Source organism: Aphelocoma coerulescens, chromosome 26, assembly GCF_041296385.1.
Source record: "Aphelocoma coerulescens isolate FSJ_1873_10779 chromosome 26, UR_Acoe_1.0, whole genome shotgun sequence".
In the NCBI taxonomy this organism is placed as follows: domain Eukaryota; kingdom Metazoa; phylum Chordata; class Aves; order Passeriformes; family Corvidae; genus Aphelocoma; species Aphelocoma coerulescens.
Window position 1 is genome coordinate 5,867,572 of NC_091039.1, and position 27,648 is coordinate 5,895,219.

The following is a 27,648-nucleotide window of genomic DNA, read 5'->3' on the forward strand; positions in this document are numbered from 1 at the left end:
TCCTCTCCCTCGGAAATCATGGAATGGCGCCGGGGCAGGAGCAGATCCCCTCCAACATCCCATTTTTCCTTTGATATCCTGATGGAACATCCCAGGAACTGCTTTAGGCGTCCTGAGTAAATTAAAACCCGCTCGGCCTCACTCAGATCTTGTCTCTCTGTAATGTTCCCTCTCCAAGAGGCTGGAGCGCGTTTTAATTCCAGCGGATCCAGGGAAAACCGGGAGAAGGAATGAATCCATCAGCAGGGATGGGCTTTGATGGTTTCAAATCCCGAGCTTTTCTCCTCTCACTGTCCCATCCTTCTCCTTCCCGGCCCCATTCCAATTTTCCAGCGGTTGGAAATCTCTCTGCTGTGCCCGCTGGGCATCACCCAATCCCAGAAAATCCGGGATCAGCCAGGCTGGAATTATCCCGGCGGTTCCCGAGGGTTAATCAGGAGCAAAGTGGAACTGAGCGGGGTTTGTGGTGGGGGAAGGAGGATTTGAGGTGGTGCTGGGATTGGAGGGAGCTGGGATGGGATTCAAGGAAGCACCAAAACCTCAGGAGTGGCTTCTGGAAGCTCCAAGTTCCCACAAAAGTGGGAATTTTGGTGGTGGAGATAAGAACATTCCCCTTGGCGTGGCGTTAATTCCATATTGGGATATGGGAGCTGGAAAACAGGGAATGCTGCTGTGTTCGCTCCCAAATATCAGGATTTGGATAAATCCAGGCCAGGAAAAAAGTGAATTCTTGGAGGGCACCTTGGAAAGTGGGAAAATGGGAATTCTTGCTCCAAAAGAGGTCCCCAAGGCTCAGACCCAGCACCGGGGCACCTCCTCCTCCTCCCAGCCTTCCCTACTCCCAGCGTTTAATCGGGAAAATGGGAATTGCATATTAATGAGATGCTAATGAAACCACGGATGGGTTCGGGCCATTCCTCATTTAAAGCTACAAAGCGGAGCTTTGTTTTCAAATCGGGTTTATCACTCCTGGGCCCGCCTGATTAGTCCTAATCTCCCACTGCCCTTTGCTGGGAAATTCCCGCTTTTATTCCCTGGGAAGTCTCTCCCGAAGTTCCTGCACCGCCCTCCAGGGAAATCCCGGCCGCCTCTGTTCCAGTCAGCGCCTTCCAACAATTATCCCAACAAAGACTCCCTGTGATCCCCCATTATTACTCTGTGCTTTTCCTGCTGTAAAACCGAGCTGCCGCCCTTGGAGAGAGGGGAAAACCCAACAATTCCAAGCTGGAATATGGGTGGGATACTCAGAAATTCCTGGCTGGGAATTCTCAGCGCCGGGGATGTCTCTGCTCTGCTTCCCGCAGGATGGGGAACAAAAGGAAGCTGCATCTGGGAACAAAACGCCGTCACCCCCTCCCTGCTGGCAGCGGGGACATGGGGACAGGCCCGGGCTGGCACTCGGGCACGGGGAGGGCACAGAGTGGGCAGTGTCCGGTGCCACAGCTCCATTGTTCCCGCAGGAAAAGGCAGGGAAAGGGAGAAAGTTGGAATTATTGATCAGGGTTGTGGAGGCTCGGCCCTTCTCCAGGATGGAGGGGTTGGGATGAGCCGGCGCTGGGTCTGTGGGGAGGATGGGGAGAGGGAAATGGGGATTTTTTGCGATGTGGGGGGGCTCAGGGCGTCCTTCCAGGGATGTGGAAAATCCCCCGGGAATTCAGAGCTGGAGCTGATGGAAGTGGAATTGTTGGATCCACACTGGGGTGGGATGGGGCCATTGCAGAGCAGCCAGGGATGGAGCAGTGGGAAGCACAGGCAGGAGGTTTGGAGCTCCCCGCAGCCTCTGGAATTTGGAGCTGGAGCTGTTGGAGCAGAATTCCCTCGGGAGCTGGAAATTTGCACCGTCCTCCTCCCAGCAACGGGGCAATTCCATGACTATTTAAAGCCAGGCTTTTCCTGCTCCGCTTTCCCAAACTCTCCTCCCTCTCAGATGCTCTGACTCCAGAGGCTCTGGAAAAGCGGGAAAGGAGCTGGGAGCAGGGCTGGGATCACCAAGGATCCCCCCAGGAAGATTTTCCTCCTAATTGAACCCAACAACAACAAAAAAAGGGATCTTTTCCCTATTTAATAATAAATCAGGAGCATTTTCCCAATGGGAACAGCCAGGAAGGGCCTTTTCCCACCTGCTCCGGGCAGGAGCAGCTTCCAGAGGGTCGGCTCCGAGCTCTTCCTCATTCCTCAGGAATAATTTTCCAGCTGGGGAGCAGATTCCTCCCCTTTCCCTCATGGATTGGTGTTGCCATGGCCACCAATGAGGGATGCGATCCCGAGGGATGCAGGAGAGCAGCAGGGAAAGGATTGGGAAAGTCGGAAAATCCCAAACAGGGGTCTGGCATCCTGCAGGGATGCTCTGGATCATCCAGCTCCAAGCTTTTTGTGGGATTCCCTGACATCCTAAAGGGGTTTTGTGCCTGGATCCTGTGGGATTCATCCCTCCCACAGGGAAATTCCGGTTTTTCCACAAAAAAAATGCTCGGAGAGCTCGTTCCAGCTTGAGCTTGGAAAAAAGGAGAGAAATCCTTCCCTAAGCGATGTGAGGGAGATTCCCAATTTTCCACATCACCTCAGCCAGGGCAGGACACGCTCTGCGTTCTCACATTATCCTGGGAAAGTCAGGGAAAAACTTGGAATGGTTTTTTCGCACAGGTCGTGCCTGAGGTTGTGCCAGATGTGGGATCCTTCCTCCTCTCCCTGAATTTTTCATGGAAAACCTCAGTATTTGACTAAAGTTGGATTCCAGCTCCAATTCTGACCTGCAGAATTCAAGGAATTTGCTGATCCAGGCCTCATTCCCGATTCCTGCTCCTTGTTTCCCTCAGCTCCGGGGTTTTAATAGATTTTCGCGCTTTTTCCATTGAATATTCCCAGCAGGAATCTTTGGCGGATCGGAGATGAGTTGGAAGTTATTAAATATTGAAATTTCCCTTTCCTTTGTTTTTTTTCCATGGCTTTAAACTCCACAATTTTCCTGTGGATTTTCCCTCCCGCTTCCAGTGCTGTCAGCAAGGGGAGATTTGTGTTTCCAAGGATTTGTAGGACACGGATTTCACCTTTTCCAGGGATTTTGGGAAGCTTCAGCAGCTCAGGGAATAAAAATCCTCATTTCATTCATCCCTGGCTCAATCTGTTCCCCCATCCTTTGACCTTTTCCAAGGAAACCCTAAATTCCAACCTGGCCTTTTAATTCCCCCAAATCCCTTTTATTTTTATGGAATTTTTGTTTAACCACGGCATCCCTGGGCTGCCTCCTGAGCTGGCTTTGTGCCAACTTCATTATCCCGGAGCCAAAAGCTTCTCCCAATTAATTTATTCCCGTTCTGGAGGCAGCTCCGGAGGCAGATGGAGAGGTGGTGACACCAGGATTTGATGATGGAGTGACAAAGGGTGACGATTCTGTGGAGAGTGACGGGAAAAGTTGGGAGAAATGCCAGGGATGGGTGAGAAAAAACAGGGAATGGCGAGAAAAAACAGGGAATGGTGGGAAATAGCAGGGAATGGTGTTGCCCTCCTCCTTCCCAGCCCCGGGGAATGAATAAATTTGGGATTTCACTCCATTCCTGTGGAAAAGCTCCATCTGTCCTTGAGGGCTGTCACAATTCCTGGGGAAGGAAGCGGGAATGGGATTACCAAACCCTGCCAGGAGTGATGGGACACAGGTGGAGCATCAACTTTGGCTCGCCAGCTGGGTTTTTTGGGAATAAACTTCCCTGGAAATGTCCAAGGCCAGGTTGGACAAGGCTTAGAGCAGCCTGGGATGGTGGAAAATGTCCCTGCCCATGGCAGGGGTGGAGCTGGATGGGATTTGAGGTCCCTCCCAATCCGAATGTTCTGGAATTCTCCTTTAGGATATTGGATGCATGGTGAGGACACTGTGGGATTGGTTAGATTTTAACTGGATAACAGATAAATTCCGTGGATCAAAGTCTCCCAGATTTCATTACACTTGGAGGAATTGATGTCTCCACCAAAGCCATTCCCAGCTGGATTTGGGATGAGCCAAGAATGAGCAGGGAGGGGTTTTCCTTTGGAAAACTGCCTAAAACCTGGAATTCCGTGACTTGGTCAGCTCTTTATGGAAAGCCATCCCAAGGCCCATTCCATGACTGCGGAATATCCGGTGAAAGGAGATGTTTGGTGCAGATCTGTGACTCTCCAAACATTCCCATCCTTGGAGAGGCTCCGGCTGCTCCAGGCCCAGCTCCGGGATCTCCTCCCTGAGTTGCTCCCGGCAGCAGGAGCGGAGGTGGGAGCCGGGAAGCTTTTCCAGAGGCTCAGGATCCATCCCAGGGCTGTTTTTCCACCTGATTAACCCTTGACTGATCCCAGGGCCAGATGCCACCAGGCGGGGTGGCCCAGGGACACTCCGGGGACAGGCACTGCCCACGTCCCCATTGCCACCGGCTCCTTGGGTTTTCCGGGAACAGCGTGGGATGGGTGGCCCCCGGTGACACAACGGCCCAGTGTCACCTCCAGCTGTCCTGAGCTGCCGGCGGGGTTGGGATGGGATTTGCTGGGATGGGATTTGCTGCTCCATTGGGAATGGGAAAAGGAGCCCGGAGTGTCCCTGAGTCACCACCCCACAGTTTTTTTGGGATTTTCTGTTGGGATTCCTAGAAAAGTGGTGCTGGAGCAGCCCCAGTGTCCTGCAGTGCCACGTGAGGGGACACAGGGAGGGGTGGCACCAAACTTTTCCCCTTGCCACCTGGATTTTTCCCTTTGCAATCCCTATTTTTCACCCCACTTCCTTTCCTTGTTCCTCCCAATCGAATCTCATCCTAATTAAGCCACGGTGTGTTTTTTTCAATCAAAATTCCAATATCAGGAGGGCCTTGAATGCTTTTCCCTTTGAAATGCCAAGGAAAAACAAGGAGTTTTCAACGTAACTCATTCCCTAAAAAGCCAGCCGTTCCCGAGGTGCAGGAATCCTCTGCACTCCCTTTGTTTTCAACCAGATAATTCCAAAAAAATTGGGATTCGTTTTCTGCTGGGGGAAGGAAAATCCCTGGGAAGCAGCGGGAGGGTGGGAAGCTGATTAGTGGGATTGGATGTCCCGGTGTCCTGCGCATCCCACAGGATCAGCGCCGTGGGGACAATTCCCAGCTGCCACAGGGATATTGGGATTCTCCGGCTGCTTCCAGCCACGTTGGGGCTTTCCAGGGAAAATTTTGTGCTTTCCTTTTCCTTTTTTTCCTGGATTGGGAAGGTTAAATTGTATTTTCTGCTGGAGCCGAGCGATCTCATTTATTTCCCATTCCTGCTGCTTCTCCCACATGACCTTGGAATGACACTTCCGTGGAGTTCCTGTCCTTAATGGTATTCCAGCATTTCCTCCTGTTCCCGGCAGGACAGGAGGATAAATCCATTCCCATTTTATTGGGGCTGTGACGGATGAGGAGCCCTGGAGCTGCTCCCGCTCTCCCGCGCAGCTCCCAGTGGGAATGATTTAATCCTGGAATTAGAACCCCTCCCACCCTGAAAACGCAGCCTCAGCTCTTCCAGCAATGATCCCATTCCTGCTATTCCCAGCTATTTCTGGGATATGATCCCGAGGGCACCTGCTCCCAATTCGGGAGCTTGAACTCTAAATCCCAAATCTCCTCCCTGCCCGCTCCAGAGTTCAGGGGATTCATGGATTCATTCCCACTTCCCACGGGAGGGATCCTGGTGGGTGATTTTGGGAAGCCATCCCCATTCCCGGTGAAATCCTGGAGCTCTCCCTCAATGCTTTTTTTGTTTGTTCCGTTCCTTTAAAAATGCTTGGGATTGAGCCTCACCCACGTGCCAGGCAGGAGAGATCCGGGGAATGAAAGGAAAACGTGGAACGTGGCAAAAATTCCATGGAGGAGCGGGACAAGGAATCAGGGGCTGGGAGAAACAGCCCCGAATGTGTTCCTTAAAGAGGTTTTCCTTAAGGAAGCGCTGGGAATGCAGCGGCAGGAGGAGACAGGCGGTTATCCAAAAAAAAATGGAGTTTTTCCAGAGGGTTGGGAGTGGTGGTGGAACCTCTGTTGCTTGGAAAGATGTCCTTTTTTCCAGGAGGTCCGGGGTGTCCTTTGGGATTACAGCAGGGATAGAGGCTGGAGCCTCAATATTTCACCCCGGGATGCGTTTCCCATAAAATCCTGGCTTTCCCTGTTTCCTGGATCCGCAGGGAAGCGTTCATTGCTGGGAATGGTTGTTTTTTAAGGAGGAGAGGATGGAATGCCGATGGATTTGCTGGGATTTCTGGGAAATGTTTCCCAGAACAGTTGTGAAGGCTGGAGCTGAGGTCGGAAACGGGAATGGGAATAGAGTGCTGCTCTCTCCTCCGAGTGGAGGAAAGCTGGGAATGCTCCCCTCGCTCCCAGGAAAAAGGCAGGTCCATCCCTTTGGAATTTGGAATTCCATTTGGAATGCCGGATGATCCTGTCCTGCCTTTGTGATTGTTCCCTTCCTTCTTTCCATGGATTTTCGGGCCATAAGTCCCGACATTTACTTGGAATGGTTTCTTACGGGTGTTGTAGGGATGCAACATTCCATGGAATTCCGGGATGGTTTGGAATGAAGGGAGCTTAAAGCCCATCCCATTCCACCTCCCACACCTTCCACTATCCCAGGCTGCTCCAACCCAGCCTTGGATGCTTCCAGGGATGGGGCAGCTGTGGATTCTCCGGGAATTCCATCCCAGCCCCTCTCCGCCCTCCCAGGGAGAAATTCCTTCCCAATAGCCCATCTAAATCTCCACTTTTCCAGTGGGAAGCCATTCCCTGTGTCCTGTCCCTCCATCCCTTATCCCAAATCCCTCTCCAGCTCTCCTGGAACCCCTTTAGGCTCTGAGCTCTCCCTGGATCCTTCCCTTCTCCAGCTGAACATTCCCAGCTCTCCCAGCCTGGCTCCAAACACTGGGAATCACATCCATGGGTGCTTTTTAAATCCCTGATTCCCATTATCCCAACCCAACAGGATTTTCTCCTGGCAGCAAAGTTGCTCTGTGCTCCTCCATCAGCTTTAATTGAGCAATAAAAGGGAGCTGCCGGAATGTTCCCTGGGAACAGCAATTCCCAAAGTTTTACTGCTCCTCCTGCAGCCGTAAATCAGGATAAATCGGGATAAGTTGGGATAAAAGTCCAACTGCTGCTGGGAGCATCCTGCTGGTCCTAACGAGATGATTAAACCCAATCCCTCCCTCACTGTGGCAGCTCCAGCCGCTGTGCCGGGAGAATTCCCTGTTCCCGGCGGGAGCAGCCGGGACAATGAGGGGCTGTGTTCTCCAGGAGCCACCTACACGCGCAGGAATTGTTCCCAGGGATTGTTCCCGCTGCCCACATCTGCTCCGGACAAAGAGGCCCTGGAGGAGCCTGGAGGAGCCTGGAGGAGCCTGGTATTTTCCAGGGGATGAATTCCCTGTGTGCTTTTCCTTGCTCCCAGTCAGCGCTGCTCCGTGCAATCCTATGGATCATCCTGGATCGTTCCCGCAGGATTCCGCCCATGGGTTCAGTCTGGGGATTCTGTGTCACTTTTAGAGCTCAAAAGTTGTCTGGAATTTAATTTCTTCTTGATATTCCTGGATTTTTGCATTCCCATTGCAGTGGGGATTGGCCCTACAGGGATCTGTAGGAAGAAGCCGCGGCTGCCCCTGGATCCCTGGAAGTGTCCAAGGCCAGGCTGGAGCAACCTCGGATATTGGGAAATGTCCCTACCCTTGGGATGAGCTTTAAATTCACTTCCCAACCCAAACCATTCCAGGATTCCCTGATTTGCCATCAGAGTTTGAGCTCAGCCCTTTTATATTCCTGTATTTCCAAATATCCCCCAGGAATCTGTGCCAGGAAATTCTTCCTTCCCTCTCAGCCATTCCTCACTCCCAAACCCAAGGAAAACAACAAATTCCTCACTTTTCAGACCCAAACTGCTCCTATTTGGACCCTTTTTAAACCCCCGCTGCCTCACACCCAGGGGGTAAAAATTGGGATGAAGGATCCTCCTTTTTGCCCTTTTGGGATCTGCATTTGTTACCAGAGGAATAAAAGGTGTCCGGATGGAAAATGGGATCCCTGGAAGTTGTATGGGTCTGATGGGAGTGTGGCACATCTGGCAGGGAAACAGCTGGATCTTGGTTGGGAATGGGATTATTTGGAGACCGGTTGGGAAAGATCCCAGTCCTAGAATTCTGCTGGATCAATGCCAGGCTTTTTGGGACATGAGGGACTCCAGACCCCTGAGCTCATCCCAGTGCCCGGAGGGATTGGATATTCCTCAGCATTTCTTATGCATAAAAAAAAATTATTATTAATGTTTTAAACAACAAATCCGCCTTTTTATTCGATCCCACGGGCTCCATTTGTATCCCACTGCTCCTGGAATTTTCCCTTGGTCCCTGGGCACTCTCTCCAGGATTGGAGCCCAAACAACCCCATAAATCCTTCCAGCGGGACAATCCCAGGCTCAGGAGAGCTGTTCCGTGTTCCCCAAAGTCTGGACACCATTCCTGGCCCAATTCCCACCCCACTCAAACATTTTTGGGGCGGAAACGCTGCGTTCCCAAAGTTTCCGAAGGGAATACGCCAGGATTGGCTCAGTAATGTGACTTTGGGGTTTGGTTTTGTTATTTTTTTCCAGCTGAGGATCCCTCTGGCTGTGCCACCACAGGGGGCATTCCAAGGTCACCCCAAGGGACATCCCAAGGTCCTGAGGCTACCCAGGGAAGCTCCAAGATGATCCCGAGGAGAGCCCAGGTCACCTGCGCCGGAATCGCCTTCGCCCTCTGCCTCCAGCACCTCGTCAGTGCCATTGAGGTCCCCCTGCATTGTGAGTTTGGGATTTATCCTCCCCATTTCCTCTCCAAAAATTCCCCACTGGAATGAGGAGGAGGTGGGATGAAGGTGGGAACAGCCCAGGTCGATCTTCTGTTCCACAGCTGAGTTTTCCTCTCCACTGTTGGGTTTTCCTCTCCACTGTTGGGTTTTCCTCTCCACTGTTGGGTTTTCTCCTCCGCACTTGGAAGGAAAAGGGTTTTTGTGTAGGATTTGCAAGGCCTGGCAAAAACTCCCTGGATTTGTTTTATGGCCGTGCTGGGAATGGGATTGCTCTTGAATTAACCTCCTGTCTTTTCTCCTCTACGCTTTGCCTTTGGGAATAACAGCAAATATCCAGAGTGAATGTAAGTGCTCCCTGCCCTCCGAGTGGCCGTGTCCTTGTCCCCGAAACTGCACGAGGGGTCCCTGAGCAGGGTCTGGTGGTGGCACTGGTGGCACTTGGGGGACATTTTTGAGCCCCTTTCGAGCCACTTCTCTCACACATCCAGGTTGGGAAGGGCCTGGAAAGGCTGGAGCAGCTCGGGAAGAGCTCCCGGCTGTCTGTGCTGTCCCTGGAGTAGGGTCCGGGCTGTGTTTGCCATGGAAAAGTTGTTCCTGCAGGGAATTGGGTTTGGAGAAAGGCAGGATTCCCCTTCTGCCACCTGTGCCAGGCTCAGCCCCACGTCCTGATGTGTTGGGAGCATCCCTGGATCGCGGGGGTTGAGGAAACAGCCTCGGATCTTCATTCCAGGGGCTGGGATCTGCACTTTGGAGATCAGGGTTGGGTCCTGTTCTGGCCATGGGGCTCCTGTGTTCCCTTTCCTATCCCTGCATCCCTAAATACCAGGTCCTGTTCCAACCACGGGGTTCCTGTGTCCCTTTTCCCATCCCCATTCTCCTAAATTCCAGGTCTGAGCTCCTTTGGGGCCATCCTGGGGCGTTGGAGCCTCTTCCTTGCACCAGGAATGTCTCGGGATCCCTGGCCCAGCCCCTTCTGAGCTGCAGATCCAGGATGAATTCCCACTGGATTCACCCTGCGGGAGCAGGAGGATGGAACTGGGACATTCCCTAATGACACCAAGATAGGGAGAGGGAATTGGGGTTTTTTGGTACTTAAAGAGAGTCTGGACACTGCGATGCTCCGAGAGCTGATGAATTCAGGGAATTCACGGGAATTTCCTCAGGATTCAAACCCCAAATTGCACACCCAGCCGGGGGAAGGAGCTGAGATCCCAGCAGGAGTTGCTGCGGGATGGCACAGAAGGATCTCCCCCGGTTCCTCACGGGATTCCCTTCCCTTGCAGTGCCCCAGCCCCCCACAATCACCAAGCAATCCATCAAGGATTACATTGTGGATCCCAGGGATAACATCTTCATCGAATGTGAAGCCAAAGGCAATCCCGTTCCCACGTGAGTGCATTCCCAGCCCTCCTTCCAGCGTCCCCCAGAGCTCTGGAGCTGCTCCAGCTGTGCCGCCCTTCCCTTCCCTTCCCTTCCCTTCCCTTCCCTTCCCTTCCCTTCCCTTCCCTTCCCTTCCCTTCCCTTCCCTTCCCTTCCCTTCCCTTCCCTTCCCTTCCCTTCCCTTCCCTTCCCTTCCCTTCCCTTCCCTTCCCTTCCCTTCCCTTCCCTTCCCTTCCCTTCCCTTCCCTTCCCTTCCCTTCCCTTCCCTTCCCTTCCCTTCCCTTCCCTTCCCTTCCCTTCCCTTCCCTTCCCTTCCCTTCCCTTCCCTTCCCTTCCCTTCCCTTCCCTTCCCTTCCCTTCCCTTCCCTTCCCTTCCCTTCCCTTCCCTTCCTTCCCATCCCGCTGTTGGCACAGCACAGGTAAGGACCTCAAGGGGGAAATAGTTCCAAACCCAGCATTTCCTTGCCATTCCAGCTTTTCCTGGACACGGAATGGGAAGTTCTTCAATGTGGCCAAGGATCCCAAGGTGTCCATGAGGAGGATGTCGGGGACTTTGGTCATCGACTTCCACAGTGGGGGCCGGCCCGACGACTACGAGGGCGAGTACCAGTGCTTCGCCAGGAATGACTACGGAACGGCCCTTTCCAGCAAAATCCACCTCCGGGTTTCCAGTGAGTGATTCCCGGGAAGCGGAACAGGGCCGCGGGAGGTTTGGGGGGAATATCGAGCACTCCAAGGGCTCCAGGTGTGTCCAGGAGAGAGGGGAAGGAGTGGGGTTGTGGCTGGAGCTGACAAGGAATTGCTCGGAATGGGTTTGAAGGGATGGATTTGAGGGTATGGAATGGAGGGCTTGGAATTGAAGATACAGATTTGAGGGTGTGGATTTGAGGGATGAGTTTAAGGGGATGGATTTGAGGGGATGGATTTGAATACGGAATTGAGGACATGGATTTAAGGGGATGGAATTGAGGGCGTGGAATTGAGGTTATGGAATTGAAGGTGTGGAATTGAGAATATGAATTTAAGGGTTTGGATTTCAGGGATGGATTTGAGGGTATGGATTTCAGGGCATGGATTTAAAGGTTTGGATTTGAGGGATGGATTCCAGGGAGTTTCACACCCGCAGAGATGAATTTTGTACTGAAACCAGACCGGATCCAGCGGGAGTTGCTCCGCGGGAATCCTTCCCTCACTTTCCTTTGCTTCCCGTGGCAGAGTCTCCGCTGTGGCCCAAGGAAAAGGTGGATGTGATCGAGGTGGATGAGGGGGCCCCGCTGAGCCTGCAGTGCAATCCCCCCCCCGGCCTCCCGGAGCCCGTCATCTTCTGGATGAGCAGCTGTGAGTCAGGAGCGCCTTTCCGGCCGGGAATCCTGGGAATGGCGGCTCCATCGCCCGCGGGGTCTCAAATAACCATGGGTGGGGTTGGTTTCTGTCAGTTTGGGGTTGGTTTCTGTCAGTTTGGGGTGGTTTCTGTTAATTTATGGCTCTTTCTGCGAGTTTAGGGTTGGTCCTGATAATTTAGGGTGATTCCTGCTAGTTTAGGGTAGTTCCTGTTTGTTTAGGGTTGTTGCTGCTAGTTAAGGGTATTTTCCTCAAGTTTAGGGTAGCTTCTGTTCATTTTGGGCACTTTCTGTTTGTTTAGGGTTGTTTCTGTCAGTTTAGGGCAGTTTCTGCTAGTTTAGGGTCATTACTGCTAGTTTAGGATCATGGCTGCTAGTTTAGGGTCATTACTGTTAATTTAGGGTAGTTTCTGCTAGTTTAGGGCTAATTCCCGCTAATTTAGGGCCCTTCCTCCTACTTCGGGCTCACCACTGCTACTCCACACCTCACACACCTCATCCCTCCCTCACCTCCGCCATTCCCCTCCTCCGTAAATCCCTCCTCCCGCTGAATTCCCGCTGTTCTCCCGCAGCCATGGAGCCGATCCCGCAGGACAAGCGTGTGTCCCAGGGCCACAACGGGGACCTTTACTTCTCCAACGTCCTGGCCCGGGACGCGCAGACCGACTACAGCTGCAACGCCCGCTTCCACTTCACCCACACCATCCAGCAGAAGAACCCCTACACCCTCAAGGTCAAAACCAGTAAGTGCCTCACTGGGTGACCAGTTTGGGCTCTATCCCGTAGGGTTTTCCAGCCGGGAATCCAGCAAGGGAAGAGTGGCTCCTGTGGTTTGGTTAGGATGGAGTAAGAGTGGGTTTGGGTGGGGAGTGGTGGTTTTGGGGTGGGTGGGGAGGGAGGGGTTGTATTTTCCTGGTTTTAGGGTTCCAGTGGTGGCTTCGTGTAGGAATTCCGTGTGTTTGGGATGAAACTGGGAGTGTTTCAGTACCTATGGAGCGTTCCCACCATCTCCAGGCAAATGCAGGAATCGCCAGCTCTGTGTGTTTGGGATAAATTAGAGAGAGCTTCGACACACCTGGAGGATTCCCACTGTCTCCAGGCAAATGTAAAATATCCAGAGGCGCTTTGGTGCAGGAATCACCAATTCCGTGTCTTTGGGATAAAACTGGGAGTGTTTAGACACAAGTGAAGCATTCCCACCATCTCCAGGGAAATGCACGAATCACCAATTCCATGCGCTGGGGATAAACCAGGGAGTGTTTCCACATTCCCACCACATTCAGGGAAGGTAAAATACCCAGGGATCGTTCCCTGCTTTGGGAAGGTGCAATTGGTCGTGGTTTGCTGCAGGTTCTGGCGCTGCATGAGGGGATTGGATGTGGTAAAACGAGTGTGGAATGTGGCTGTGGATATTCCTGGGTGTCCTTTGCTCCAGGAGGTGTCTCCAGGAGGGTTGGAGCCTCTGGAATCCGGTGGGATACTCGGGATGGGCGTTCCCAGGTGTCCCCACTGAGCATCGATGAGGGGACACGAGGGGCTCTCTCCGGAGCCTTTCCATGGGCTCCAGGCTCTTCCAGGGCAGGTTTTTCTCCAGGAATGAGAATTCCTGAAGGAAAAGGAATTCCTGGTGCACTGGTGTGACTCTGGAAGAGGGAATGGAGGCAATTTGAGGGACGTGAGGACCCTGAGCTGTCACAGGGGCTCCAGGTGACAAAATCCTCAATGAACATCAACCACCACTGGGCAGGAGCTTCCACATGTTCCCAGTATTCCCAGTAAATCCAACTGGGAGGTGCTGGCTGTTTTTTTTGGGAAGCACCAGGTGCTCCCAAATCTCCACGGGAGGAATTTGATTTGATTTCCTGGCAGCTTGAATGAACAAGGATGTGATTAAAGGGACCTGGGAATGATGAGTTTTCCACCTTGGTGTAGCAGCTCCTCCTCGGTGCAAAGCTGGAGTAGGGAATCAGCGATTGAAGTGATTCCAAAGGGTTCTTTTCCAGTGCTGGGAACGTGGGCAGGTTTTTCATTCGGGATATTATTTGTAAATTCCAGATATCATTTGTGAATTCCGAATATTTGTCTGTCTGGGGAGCTGGGCAAAGAAAATCCCAGCTTTTATTTTTGGGAAAAATCGCAGCAAACAAAGATCTGTGGGGTTTGGAGCCTCCAAGAGCTCCGTGCTGAGGTATTTATTCAGCTCTGGAAGTAGCGTGGATGAAATCCTGGGGGATTTTCATGGATTTGAGCTCCCCCTCCTTCTCCCCTCATCCCTTCTCTCCCAGACCATGGAAAATCAGATCCTTCTCTTCCAGTTTTCCTTGGGAAACAACTGCTGTAGGATCAGAGGCAAATTCCACCCCGGGAGCCTCCCAGATTCCTTAATAACTCCAGAAGTGAGGTTTTAATTTCCTGCGCAAAGAATTATTTATCCGTGCAATTGTTGGAAGGGGACGAGGTCGGATTTGTCCCAAGCCTTCATCCCTGAGTTTGGCTCCTTAAAAAAGTGTTCCCCAGCTCCTGAAAAATCATGGAATGGGGTGCAGGGGGAAACTGGGAAGGCTCCCTGGCTGTGGTCATCCCATGGGAAAAAGCAGCTGGAATATCTTTTCTTTCTGGTTAAAAAACGGGAAAAAAACCCTTTTCCCCTCCAAATTGCTCAACTTTTTGGGTTTTCCCAAAGATTCTGAAGAGAAAAACATTCCAAGAAAATGTTGACGCCACAATTCCCACACTTTTAGCTCTTCCCATCCCTTGGAGAAGGAAACCAGCCCATTTTCCTCCTGTTCCTGGCTGTGTTTGTCCCGGAAGGCGCTGCGCTCCAAGTGCTTTTGGATCCCTGCTCCTGCCCTGTTCCCCATCCTTGCTGATTTTTGGGAATTCCCCATGTCCCCTTCCCACCCTGTCCCGTCCTTGCTGATTTTTGGGAATTCCTTGTGTCCCCTTCCCGCCCTGTCCCAGCCTTGCTGATTTTTGGAAATTCCTTGTGTCCCCTTCCCACCCTGTCCCAGCCTTGCTGATTTTTGGGAATTCCCCATGTCCCCTTCCCACCCTGTCCCAGCCTTGCTGATTTTTGGGAATTCCCCGTGTCCCCTTCCCACCCTGTCCCAGCCTTGCTGATTTTTGGAAATTCCCTGTGTCCTCTTCCCACCCTGTCCCGTCCTTGCTGATTTTTGGGAATTCCTCGTGTCCCCTTCCTGCGCTGTCCCCGCGTTCCCGGTGCTGCTCACGGTGTTCTGTTTAATTGCAGAGAAGCCCCATAACGAAACGTCTTTAGGATATTCCCCCGCCATGTACCGCGGTGAGTCCATGCTGGCTTTAGCAGTCCTGGCTTAACCCAGCCCCGCCTAACCCCACTGACCCTATTCCCTGCCCCGTCCCCTTTGCTGTCACTGTGTCCCCATCGTGGCCTCAGCTTCGCCAAAATTTATCGGCACAAATCCACCTGAGCGACCACAAAACCACACAAAGTTTCCCCCCTTTCCGCTGAGCGAGGTTTAAGTGAGTTAAGCCCGATTTGGGAGGTTTGGGGTTTATAGGATCTTCCCCACGTGGCTGAGCTGAGTTTGGTCCCTCCAAAGCTCAGGATTTAAATATCAGACGCCTCATCCCTCATTTCTGTGTCTCCAGAAAAAGCATTTCCAGAGGGAGCATTCCTGGTATTTCCAGCTGAACTCAGGCAGGGATAAAAAGAGGGGGACAAAAAGAGGAATATTTGGGTTTTTCTCGAATCTGGTTGATTTCTGTGCAGAGAGGCTGGACATGTGCTGGATGCTTCCACAGCCTCCTGCCCTTTGTCCGAGCAGGGAATTCCCTCTGAATTCCACCCTGCTGGGAAAAGCCCGTCCCAAATGATCCTTCAGAAAAAAAAAAAAAGCAGGATGGCTGCCCTGGGAATGGATTGGAATTGTCAGCGATACGTTGGGATAACGAGGGCAGCCATGGGGGATTTTAGGGAGCAAGAGATGGGGCTGGCTTGGGAGCACAGGGAATCCCAGGAATGTCACCACCTCTCCAAAGTCACCAGGGATTCCAGCTGCTCCCAAACTCGGAGCTGTGCTGGGCAGGATTCACTTCCCGCTCTTCCCGCTGCTTTGGGAGTTGTGTGGGATCAGCCCCGGGAATGTCCCTCACCGTCCCCACCATGTCCCAGAGTGAAATCCCTGCCAGAGCTGGAGCTTCCCTGGGGGCTTGCACAGCCCAGGGCACAATTCCCATCCCACGGGGACTTTTGGGGACAAGGAGGACGTTTGGCAGCCGGGAGCAGGGAGAACGGGGATGTGGGAAGAGCGGGATGTGCCAGGCAGGGCTCGGTCAAGGGAATTGGGATGCTGGCATTGGGAACAGGAGAATTTGGAGGAACTGGGAAAGGCTCCGCAGAGGAATTGGCCTGGGAAGAAGCGCTGGAATGGGCTGGACAGTCTGGAAATACTTGGAAAAATGGCTGGGAAAGGGATTGTCAGGAAAATCAGCTCCGGTGGGAGCAGCATGAAATCACCTGGAGAGGAGGGGAGAGGACAAGAGATTGGACAGGGACAGGGACAAAGGGAATTCCAGTGGGGAGTTTTCCTGGGCTTCTGGATTTCCCACTGGACGTCTTTGTTCAGGGAGAAGGGAGTCACTCAGTCAGGAAAATGGGATTTTATCCACACAATCCCATGGATTTCTATTCCTCTATTCCATGAGTGCACGGGAGAAACTTCCTGCTGTTTGCGTTGCAACATTCCATGGAAAATGCTTGGCTCCAGTGGATTCACATCCCCCTCTCCCACCCCTGTGCAGACCTGGACTCCAACCCAGCCCTTAATTAATAATTAACCAATAATTAATGAGCTGGGGGGGGAAAAACCTCTGACCCTCAGCCCTTTTCCTGGAATTCTCCCTGGAATGATGTGGCTGGGAGTGCTGGAGGCTTTGGGATGTGGAGAGGGACGTCAATCCCAAGGATTTGAGGTGTTGGAGGAATTTGGGGCTCTTGGCTGCTCTTCCTTGGGGTGCTGATCCCTGAAATCCAGGCTCAACTCCAGAGGCAGCTGGAAAAGGGCTCTGGAAGGCCGTGAATCCCATTCCCAGGGTGCTCCCGAGCTTGGGAACGTGGTGTCTGCTGCTGGTGGGGATGTGGAGCATGGGAGGTTTGTGGGACACTCGTCCCAAATTCCTCTCCAGTGCTGGGATAACCACGGGAAGTGTCACCCAGCCCTTGTCCCCAGGGCTTGGAGCGACGATTCCCTGAGTTCTGTGGGCAAACCAGCCACAATTATCAGGGAAAAACCATCCAAAAGGACAAATGGAAGATTTCATTGGCAAAATTTCCCACTTTTTTCCTTTTAATGGAATTAAACCCCAGTTTTGTTGCCTTTCCTCTCTTTTTTTTGGCAAACCTGAGGCGGTTTGAGGCTGGCTGTGCTGGGGCCAAGCAGCTGGGATGTGTCAGGATGGGAAGAACAGAGCTGGTGGAGGAATTTTAGACTGGAAAAGAGTCAGTTGGCAGCTCTGGGATGAGAACTGGATGTTTCTGGGATGATCCCAGGTCACAGTTCCACAAACCTTGGGAGCAGAGTCGATTTTTAAGCCAAAATAAACAGCCCTGGAATTTCTTTTTCCAGCTTGGATCCATCCAGAGCGATGAGGGAAACTTTGACACTTCCAGCTGGAACTTCCACATGCTCAGAGCCTCTGGTTCTGAGGGAATTTCTGGCTGTTCCCTGTCAGGAATAGCAAAATATTATTTAGTATTTATTAGTCATTATTAAATTACTAAATTATTACATATTAAATATTAATTATAAATTCTTATTTTTAAATTATTATTTATTGTTTAGTAATGGTGCTGTGCTGAGGCAGAAATCAGCTTTTTTCCACGCTGTCCTTAGGTTCATTAAATCCAGGAGGGTACTAATTAATCTCCCAGATTTTTAATTGTCATCATTAATAGAGGCTCGTAAAATCCAGCTTGCTCTGCTCAGCTCTTCCAGTTATCCCACGGGATCCTGAGCCACGGGATCCGGAGCGGGAATAAATCCTGATCAAAGCCAGTCTTGGCTGATCAAAGAATTAATTCCCACTTTTCTGATTTGGTGGGAGAAGCTCCCAAGTGTGCTGGAGGTTTGGGAGCCACTGGGGTGGTTTGGCCAGGAATGAGACTTTCTCTGGGAGCAGGGATGCAAACAGACCCGGAGAAGTCGACTCTTCGGGATAGAATCGGGATTTTGCTGCCCTGGTAATCCATTAATCCATAATTGACTAACTGGGAGTGCACGTGGAGCCCGTGGGAGGGGTGGGATGTGGGTGTGGAATCCATTCCAAAGATTCCATGGATGAACTCCTGGGGTTGGGTTTTCCTTCCCTAAGGTGGGAGCTCCAGGAAGAGCCCCTGTCTTCCCTCCCCTCCTCCTTCCCCTGCCGCAGCTCTGGAAGTTTCCCAAAATTCCCAAAATCCTGGTTGCCTCCCATTCATTGAGCCAAGGAAATTTTGGAGCAGCAAAAGCTGCATCCCAAATCCTCCTCTGGCATCGGGATGGTCTCTCCCCATGGATCACTCCAGGATTTTTTGTGTCCCTGTGCCGACCCTGCCCATGCCATGCCATGCCATGCCATGCCATGCCATGCCATGCCATGCCATGCCATGCCATGCCATGCCATGCCATCCCATCCCATCCCATCCCATCCCATCCCATCCCATCCCATCCCATCCCATCCCATCCCTTTTCCTAATCCCATAACTTCCATCCAGGTGCTTCCAGCAGGTGCTACTGCTGCTTTCCTCCCCATCTCATCCCGTTTTGTCCTCACTCATGCAGATCTAGGTCAATCATTCCACTTCTTAATGGAATTCTTTCCATGAATAATTAATTTTTTCCCCCTGCAAAGAGCCCTTCACTGTGTGTGGATCCATAGGGAATTGTCCCGTGTCTTCCCTTTGTTTTTTCCTGTTAAACTTCCCTGTCCAGCCCTAAATGGGTCATTCTGGTGGCTGAGCTGTCCCTTTCCAAGGGGAACCGTCCTTCCAGGCCTCCAGGAAAGCTGGAAAACCTCCTTGGTGCTGCTGGAGCCCCAGAGATGCTCCGTATCCCAGAGATCTCCATGGAAAAGCAGCTCCGTGACTGAACAAACCCTTCCCATGCCCATTTTCCCCTTTTTCCTTCATTATGTGTTACATCCATCAATATTTCCCAATTTCATCTGATTCCAGCCCGTTTTCCAGAGGCAGGGAGGGCAGGAAAAGTGGAAATGATGGAATGGGGACTGTCCCCATGGCTCAGCTCTCGCTGCCGCTCCTTCTCCTCCCTGCCTGCCCATCTTCCTCTCTCTCCCCTTTTTTTTTTCCAATCCCAAATTTTCTTGGAGCCCTCCTCTCCTTTCCAGGCACATTCCTGGGTGAGTTCAGAATCCCGGGATAGCCGGGGAGGTGACAGCTTCCGTGTATTCCTGGAGACTTTTAAAAGCCCCGTGTTTTGTTTTGTTTTCTTTGTTTTCTTTGGTTTCGGTTTTTTTTTGGTTTTTGTTTTGCTTTTCCTTCTCTCCTGCTGACTCCTGCTGATTCCAGCCCGAGGGATCACGGAAACCACTCCCAGCTTCATGTATCCCTACGGAACTTCCAGCAGCCAGATGGTGCTCCGAGGGGTGGATCTCCTGCTGGAATGCATCGCCTCCGGAGTGTACGTACCACGGAGAGAGCGATTCCCGGCAATTCCCGGCGGGATCAGGGCACGGAATCACCCCTGGGCTGGGAAAAAGGGATCATTCCCTCCTTTTTAATTGTTAACAACGCTCCCATAACCTGCTCGATGAGCCAACGGAAGAGCTGAGGTTTCCAGGTGTTTTCATATCCTTGTCCAAGGAGAATTCCTCACTGGGCTGTCCTAAAGTTTGGGAATTTCCCTGGAGCTCCTCGCCGTGTGGTGGGGGAGGACATTTGTGCCCCCCAGAAGTGTCCTGGGCTCGTGGTTCTGCCCACACCAGCAGACCATGGTCAGGGTTGGGCTTGGAGGTCTTTTCCACCCCAAACCATTCCAGAATTCCATGATCCTGCATTCCCAGGAGGAGAAAGTGCTCCTGACCAGCTGGGAATGCTCAGGGCCGTGGTTTAGGGGTGGTGGTGGGAAGGAGGGTGGCCCGACCGCTGGATCCGAGCTTCTCCCTGTGTTTGAGGGCTCCCAAGGGTGGGAATTTTACTGTTATTTAGGAATAACAACTCTTTACTTGGGAATCATTCCCTTGTCTTTGGAAACGCTCTGATCTGCTCCCCTCTCCTCAGACCAGCACCGGACATCATGTGGTACAAGAAAGGGGGAGAGCTCCCAGTGGGCAAAACCAAGCTGGAAAACTTCAACAAGGCCCTGCGCATCTCCAACGTGTCCGAGGAGGACTCCGGGGAATATTTCTGCCTGGCCTCCAACAAGATGGGCAGCATCCGCCACACGATCTCGGTGAGAGTGAAGGGTACGTCACCTTTACCTTCCCTCTTTGGGCCTGCCCGCCTGGAGCCAGGAGGGGACGTTCATGGAATGCTGGGAGGGCCTTTCCCTGGGGGGGTGCATCTGTGCTGCGTCCGTGTGCTCCAGGGAATCATGGAAGGGGTTGGGTTGGAAGGGAGCTTAAAGTTCATCCAGTGCCAAGGGCAGGGACACCTTCCACCATCCCAGGTTTCTCCAAGCTGGCCTTGGGCACTTCCAGGGATGGGGCAGCCACAGCTTCTCTGGGAATTTCATCCCAGCCCCTCCCCATCCTCCCAGGCAAGGATTCCTTCCCGATATCCCATCTAAATCCTCCCTTTTTCATTTTAAATCTTCTTCAAACGGCCCCAAAAGCAGCGGGAGACGGGATCTCACTGATAGCAATGGTGGTGGGTTTGTGTGGCCAAGGAGAGGGAAAGGGGCCTCCCCACCTTCCGGGAAACCCGCTTGGAGTTTCCGTTGCCTTCCTCCCGCAGGGAGCGTTGGAGGGAGATTTTGGGGGTGGTGCTGCTGTCCCTGGGTCACTGGGGTGGGGCTGTTTTCCAGCTGCTCCCTACTGGCTGGATGAGCCGGAGAACCTGATCCTGGCCCCCGGCGAGGATGGCAGGCTCGTGTGCCGGGCCAACGGGAACCCCAAACCATCCATCCAGTGGCTGGTGAACGGAGAGCCCATTGAAGGTGAGTGTGGGACAGACTGGGCCTGCTTCTCCAAAATCCCAGCCAAAATCCCACCAAAACCCCAGCCAAGGATCTCCTGGCTGAGCACCAGCCAGAGCTGCTGGTGGGGTGCAGCATCCACATGAACCCTCAACTTGTCTGGGATGAGCCCAGTTCACCCAGTGGCTCCCAGTTGTGGCTGTGGAGCTCACGCACCATGGCCAGGTTTGAACTGGGCTGAGCTGGGAAGGTGCTCCATGATATTATGGGGTGGATTTTCCCTTGGAATCGAATTTAAGGAGCTCTCCCTGTTTTGAAGCGTCTCCTCCCAACCCGAGCAGGGAGGTGGCCGGGGACACCATCGTGTTCCGGGACACGCAGATCGGCAGCAGCGCCGTGTACCAGTGCAACGCGTCCAACGAGCACGGCTACCTGCTGGCCAACGCCTTCGTCAGCGTGCTGGGTGAGCCTGAGCTAATGGGAGCATCCAAAGCTCCAATTTCCATGGAATCCAAGGATGGCTTGGGTTGGAAAGGACCTTCAAGCTCAGCTCAAAGCTCAGCTCAAAAGGCTGGATGTGCCATAGTCCAGCTGACAAAGTGGTGTTGGGTTGTAGGTTGGACTCGATGATCTTAAAGGTCTTTTCCAACCTTTTTCCAACCTGTTTGATTCTGGGATTCATCTAAAATTCCACCCTCTTGGATGTGGGCTAGAACCTTCCACCATCCCAGGTTATGCCAGCCTGGCCTTGGACACTTCCAGGGGTGGGGCAGCCATGGTTTCTCTGGGAATTCCATCCCAGCCCCTTCCCACCCTCACAGCCAGGACTTCCTTCCCAATATCCCATCTAAACTCTCCTATTTTAGTTTAAAATCATTCCCCTTTATCCTATTACCATATTCCCGTGTAAAAGTCACTCTTCCTGGTTTTCCCTGCCCCTTTTTCCCTGCAGAAGTTTTCCGTGGGTTTTCCTGTTTGCTGCTCTGAGGGAATGCACAAAGGCACCCAGGCTTTGGAGCAGGAATCCATTGCCATGGATTCAAGCCAGGCAAAGGCTGAGCAAATCCAGGGATATGAGTCATAAAATGAGTCTGGATGGAGAGGGAAGGGGAGGTGGGCGGGAATGGAGAAGCTCTACTGGGTTTTGAAAGTGCCAGTAGGAAAAATGAACCAAAAAACCCCAGGAAAATGGGTGAAAGGGCTGGAAAGGAGGAGCAGAGTCCATTTTTTCTCCTCCATGGCTGGAATTTTGGCTGTTGGCAGATGTTGCCCCCCAGATGCTGGGCCCCCGTTACCAGCTGATCAAGGTGATCCAGAACAACAGGACCCGCTTGGATTGTCCTTTCTTCGGGTCCCCCATCCCCACCCTGCGCTGGTAAGAGCAAAATCCCATCCTGCTCCATCCTGAGGGGTGGGAAAGGGGGGTTTCCTGCTTTTCCTTCCCTTCCAACAGTACTTTGTGGTGTTGGGAGGTTTAAGAACGGCCAGGGGAACACGCTGGATGGAGGCAACTACAAAGCCCACGAGAACGGGAGCTTGGAGATGTTCATGGCTCGGAAGGAGGACCAGGGAATCTACACCTGTGTGGCCACCAGCATCCTGGGGAAAGCTGAGGCCCAGGTCCGCCTGGAGGTCAAAGGTAGGGCCATGAAGGGGCTAAAATCTTGGACTTTCTGGAAGTTGCAGTAGGAATAGTCGAGGTTAAAATCTTGTATCTTCTGGAAGTTGCAGCAGGAATAATCCTTGAGGTGAAGGGGGTTGGCTGTAGGGGATCTGATCTTCCAGCAGGTCGGAGCTGGGAGTCTGAAAATGGAGGAGATTCCATTTTAATGTTGGGAAGAACCAGGGCTGGGGATCGTGGAAGGGTTTGGGGTGGTTGTTGGGCTGGGAGATGCCGTCAGCAACGCAAACACCGACCCCGAGTGTTCCTCAGGGTTAGCTGAGGGCAGAAAAACCTTTTCAGGATTGTTTTTACCCCGCTCAGCAAATCTGGCTGCTGACTCCAAAAAAATGGCTTGTTTTTTTTAAAAACTCAGCACGAATTGGTGACTTATTAAATTAATGTATTTGTTCAAAGCTGGACAAACACCCCACTCGTCCTTCCCACGAAACCCCACTCTCCGCTGAGTCCCTGAGCCAAGACCCAGCGTTTTGGGGCATGACCCTTTGTGACCCTGTGCAGACCCCACTAGGATCATGAGGGGACCCAAGGAGTTTGGGGCATAACCCTTGACCTCTTGCAGACCCTCTCAAGGTTGTGAGAGAACCTGAGGAGTTTGGGGTGTGACCTTTTGCTTGTGACCCCATACAGACCCCACCAGGATTGTGAGGGGACCCGAGGACCTGGTGGTCAAGCGGGGCACCATGCCCCGGCTCCACTGCCGCGTCAAGCACGACCCCACGCTCCGGCTCACGGTCACCTGGCTCAAGGACGATGCTCCCCTGTTCCTGGGGAACAGGTCTGTGCCCAAAAATTCCATGGGTTTCTCTCCCAGGATTGTTGGATTTTTAGCAGAACATTCCAAGAGTCCCCAGGGATAAATATTGTGTTCCCACCTAAGCAACATTTGATGTTTTTGACACTTTTAATCTCGCCAGCTCCCTCCAGCAATTCCAGCTGATTTATCAGTAAATCCTGATTTTGCTGCAGGTTTTATTCCCGGGTATTTTAAGACATCTTGATAAAACCTGGGAGTTCATAACGAGCCTCTCCAAAATTAATGTTCCTCTGCTGTGCCTGGCGCAGCTTTAATTTCCTTTCCATACCTGACTCCCCTTTCTTGTGATCTGATCCCAGGGCACAAGCCCAGGGTTGGCTGTTGTCCTAAAAATGTGATTATTCCCCAGATACACCCCAGGGCATGTGATTCCTTAGGAAATGAGCTTTCCCAGAATAACCCAGCACATCCTTAGCTGATAAAACCTCCAGACCAGAGACGTTCTCCTGCTCTGGTTGGGTTTCCAGCTGGATTCTGTCAGGGAATATCCAGCCCCCAACGCTGCTTCCTGAATATGTTGGGGCAGAGTTTTGGGATGTTGTTTCCTTGAAGGATGAAGAAGGAAGAGGATGGTCTGACAATCTTTGGCGTGGCTGAGAAGGACCAGGGTGATTACACATGCGTGGCCAGCACAGAGCTGGACAAGGACTCGGCCAAGGCCTATCTCACCGTGCTGGGTAAAGTCCTCCTGACCCCACAGCTGAGTGCTTGGCTTTGAGCAGGACACCCCAACCTCGAGGTCAGGCTGGAAGGGGGGTCCGGGCTCCAGGATTGTTCCCTGGATGCTCGGGGAGGTGCTGGCAGAGCAGGGGTTGGCACTGAGGTGGTGTCAAAGAAAGATTAGAGAGCAAAAAATAGAAACGAATTGTTCTTGCACACAACCCAAAATATCCCCAGGTGGATGTTGAAGCTCCATGAGAACAGTCCGAAATTTGGGAGTGAATTTAGTGGGGTGTTGGGGTGCTGAGCAATGGGATTGGGGTTGGTCCTGGCCCCTTCGTGTGTCCCCTTTGCAGCACAGGGAGGAACAAACTTCACCCCATTCCCCATTTGTGCCACTGCAAGCTCTGCTTGGCAAACAGGGATTTATCATCCTCTGGCCACCTCAGACTCCTGGGAATGCCACAACCTGCCAGTGCCCCTCCGCAGCTGGAATAGGAATCCCAAATCCCAAATAATTCCCCTGAGCTTGATTTATTTCCCCTCCTTCCCCCTAATGGCTCATTAACCCTACATCAGGCTGATATTTCCCTTTTGCTATCAACTACAAGTGTGGATAGAGCATGGAGCTCTCTGGGGGATGGATATTCCTGCTCTGCTTCCCAAACCGGATCAATTCCCGCTGAAATGTGGAACTTTTATGTTTGCCAGGTGCTCCTTTGGCCACCCAAGCTTAAACTAACCCGGTTAACAAGCACTGTCTTACCTTGCAGCTAATCGCTTGAGAGATTTTACCAAAGGTAATCGTCACTCGTTCCTCGCCTTCCTTTTATTTTCCACCTTGGTTTTGGTTTTCCCGCAACAAAAACTCCGTGAGAAGAGGGTGGCAGCTGGAAAAATTGGGTGTTGATGCTTCCAAGATGTCCTTGAAGGAGATAAAACTCCAAGTCCTGCCCGAGTTGTCCTTGAAGGAGCTGAAGTTCCAAGTCCTGCCCGAGTTGTCCTTGAAGGAGCTGAAGCTCCAAGTCCTGCCTGAGTTGTCCTCGAAGGAGATAAAACTCCAAGTCCTGCCCGAGTTGTCCTTGAAGGAGCTGAAGCTCCAAGTCCTGCCTGAGTTGTCCTTGAAGGAGCTGATTTTTTCAAGTCCTGTCCAAGCTGTCCTTGAAAGCCCATCCAGATGGGTAGAGACGTCCTGTGCCACCATGTTTTGTGTCCCGTGGTGGCAGTTCCTGAGTGCAGGAATCACTTTTTCTGTACTTGAAAATGATGAGCTCCTGATGGGAGGAGAGAACCAGGATTGGCTTGAATCCCTTAATTTTGACTTGGAATTTGTTCCTTTTATTGCATGGGCTGGTTCTTGTGACCAGATGAAGAAACCAGAATTGTGCCTGGGCAGTTTCTAACAAATTTATGTTTCCATTGAGGTTTTGTGTCCTTTCCCCGCTGTTCATTTGCATTTCCCTCTGTAAGGTCACAAATCCCCCTAAACCAGCACCTGGTGCTTCCCCCACCAGGTATTTTTTTGGGAAAGGCAGGATTTTTCCTGGGAAAGGCAGGATTTCCAGGCAGGGCACAGTCAGAAACAACCACATTTATATTTTAAAATCACCGTGATCCCCCAAAGAGCTGCAGGACGTGGATTGTGCCCTGGAATACGTCCTGCCACGGGGCTGGGAGAGGTGATGGGAACTGGGACTCGCTCCTGGGACAATTCCAGACTCATTTATCCCATTCCAACAGAACGACCTGACCAGCCCCGGGACTTGGAGCTGACAGACCTGGCCGAAAGGAGCGTGCGGCTGACGTGGATCCCTGGCGATGACAACAACAGCCCCATCACAGGTCTGTCCCCTGTCCCCAAAATCCCTGTCCCCCTCCTCCTTCCCAGTGACAGAAAATCCCTTCCCATCCAAACCCTTCACCCACCTCTCCCCGCTCTTCCCAGACTACATTGTCCAGTTTGAGGAGGACCGCTTCCAGCCGGGAGTGTGGCACAACCACTCCAGGTATCCCGGGAGCATCAACTCGGCCGTGCTGAGGCTCTCTCCGTACGTGAATTACCAGTTCCGGGTGATCGCCGTCAACGACGTGGGCAGCAGCGTGCCCAGCGTGCCCTCCGAGCGCTACCAGACCAACGGGGCACGTGAGTCCTTTCTTCCCAGTCTTTTTGTCCTTGGAATCCATCACTCTCCATGGAGGCTCTTCCTCGATCCCAGAAATAGGTTGGCACAGGCTGCGGTGGAATTTTCTGTATGGAATTCTCACGCCTGTGGGTGATGTCTTTCAGAGCAGCAAAAATCAGAGATTTATGCAAAAGTCACTTGTTCGTTAAAGGAAAACTTGGTTTTCCTTCTTTTCCTTAAAGGGAAGATTCCTAAAGGAATTTTTTCAGTCCTTTCAGACTATGGGAAGCTCAGAAATCTGTAGGAAAATCAGACTCAAGTGCAACTATTAATTACTGTCCACTGTTAAAGCTGATCGGTGCTGTGGGGGTGGGCAGGTCCTGGCACAGGTTATCCAAAAAAACCATGGCTGTCCTATCCCTGGAATTGTCCCCAGCCGGGTTGGACGGGACTTGCAACAGCCTGGGATAGGGTAAGGTGTCCCTGCCCACGGCAGGAGGTGGGATTGGGTGATTGTGAGATCCCTTCCCACCCAAATTCCATGATAAAGGAATGAAACGAGCTCCAATCCATAACCAAGACTCGGGGCTTGAATTTGTCTGCCCAGTGCTTTGTGGGAGAATATTTGGGAAAATTCCACCCGAGGAATTCACAGGAATCTCAGCAGTTCTGCTGCATTTCTTTCTTTACCCATTCCAGGGAGATTTCTGCAGGATCTGCTGGCATCTAGTGTTGGCTCCCAACAGTGCCCGCCGTGTTTGAGGCTCGAAGCGACAAGCTCTGCTCCCTCCACAATGGTTCCCTTTCAAAGATTTAGGACATTTAGGGAACAAAAAAGAGCCTCCTAAATAAATGGCCTGGTTTTCCAGAGGACTGGGAGTCTCGTGTCCTGTTAACCTGAATGGGAACTTCTGGAAAAATCAGGCCATTAACTTCTGCCTTGGAAGGACTTTTGGCTTGCGGGGTTTTAAGCGCTCAGCGGTCGTTTTTCGACACTGAAAAATTCTTTTTATTTTGGTTTTCAATGTGAATTTCAGGTCCTGAAATAAATCCAACAGGAGTTCAAGGGGCAGGGACCCAGAAAAACAACATGGAGATAACGTGGACTGTGAGTTCTTCTTGGATGCCTTTTGGGATGGAGTTGGATGATGAGGGGGAATGGGTTCAAAGTGAGACAGGGCAGGGATAGACGGGATATTGGGAAGGAATTCCTCCCTGAGAGGGTGGGGAGGAGCTGGGATGGAATTCCCAGAGGATCTGTGGCTGCTCCATCCCTGGAAGTGTCCAAGGCCAGATTAGAGCAACCTGGGATGGTGGAAGGTGTCCCTGCCCATGGCAGGGGTGGGATGGGATGGGACTTCAGGTCCCTTCCAACCCAAACCATTCCATGATGAAATTAGAAGACACCAGAAAAAGGCCGGGTTTAGTGCCTAGAGCAAGGTCTGTGATAAAAAGAATAATTCAGAAAATGAAAAATAAAGTAAGTTAAGGATGTGACACCCAAAGACACCGGATTCCAGACTGAGCTTCCAGAGGATGCTCCGAGAGTCGATTCCTTGAGGATTTATGGAGCATCTCCTGCTTTGCTTCTTGCACCAGCAGGTGTCAGCCACAAATCAGGGATGAGCTGAGAGGAGGGTTGGAATGGCAGCAGGAATAGAGCCGGGACTATGGGGATAATAGATACGGAATATTTCTTTTATAATTCTACATTAGGTACGTATTTGATTTATTTTATGTAA

The 27,648-nt window shown here is 52.1% G+C and overlaps 1 protein-coding gene across 2 annotated transcripts in view; it reads left to right on the top strand.

The window, feature by feature from the left end:
- NFASC (neurofascin) overlaps positions 1 to 27,648 on the top strand; it is a 68,917-nt gene that overhangs the window by 8,681 nt on the left and 32,588 nt on the right. Inside the window, exons 2-20 of one of the 2 annotated variants that reach the window (XM_068995858.1) lie at positions 8,596 to 8,784; positions 9,119 to 9,136; positions 10,076 to 10,181; positions 10,647 to 10,843; positions 11,388 to 11,510; positions 12,085 to 12,255; positions 14,763 to 14,813; positions 19,059 to 19,170; positions 19,770 to 19,954; positions 20,515 to 20,646; positions 20,945 to 21,088; positions 21,889 to 22,000; positions 22,098 to 22,264; positions 22,937 to 23,084; positions 23,676 to 23,800; positions 24,557 to 24,583; positions 25,524 to 25,625; positions 25,729 to 25,926; positions 26,944 to 27,014. In XM_068995858.1, coding sequence (XP_068851959.1) covers positions 8,596 to 8,784; positions 9,119 to 9,136; positions 10,076 to 10,181; positions 10,647 to 10,843; positions 11,388 to 11,510; positions 12,085 to 12,255; positions 14,763 to 14,813; positions 19,059 to 19,170; positions 19,770 to 19,954; positions 20,515 to 20,646; positions 20,945 to 21,088; positions 21,889 to 22,000; positions 22,098 to 22,264; positions 22,937 to 23,084; positions 23,676 to 23,800; positions 24,557 to 24,583; positions 25,524 to 25,625; positions 25,729 to 25,926; positions 26,944 to 27,014 — 2,378 coding nt within the window. Of the gene's footprint in view, positions 1 to 8,595; positions 8,785 to 9,118; positions 9,137 to 10,075; positions 10,182 to 10,646; positions 10,844 to 11,387; positions 11,511 to 12,084; positions 12,256 to 14,762; positions 14,814 to 19,058; positions 19,171 to 19,769; positions 19,955 to 20,514; positions 20,647 to 20,944; positions 21,089 to 21,888; positions 22,001 to 22,097; positions 22,265 to 22,936; positions 23,085 to 23,675; positions 23,801 to 24,556; positions 24,584 to 25,523; positions 25,626 to 25,728; positions 25,927 to 26,943; positions 27,015 to 27,648 lie in introns of those variants that run through there. The other variant, XM_068995859.1, reaches the window with a different exon arrangement.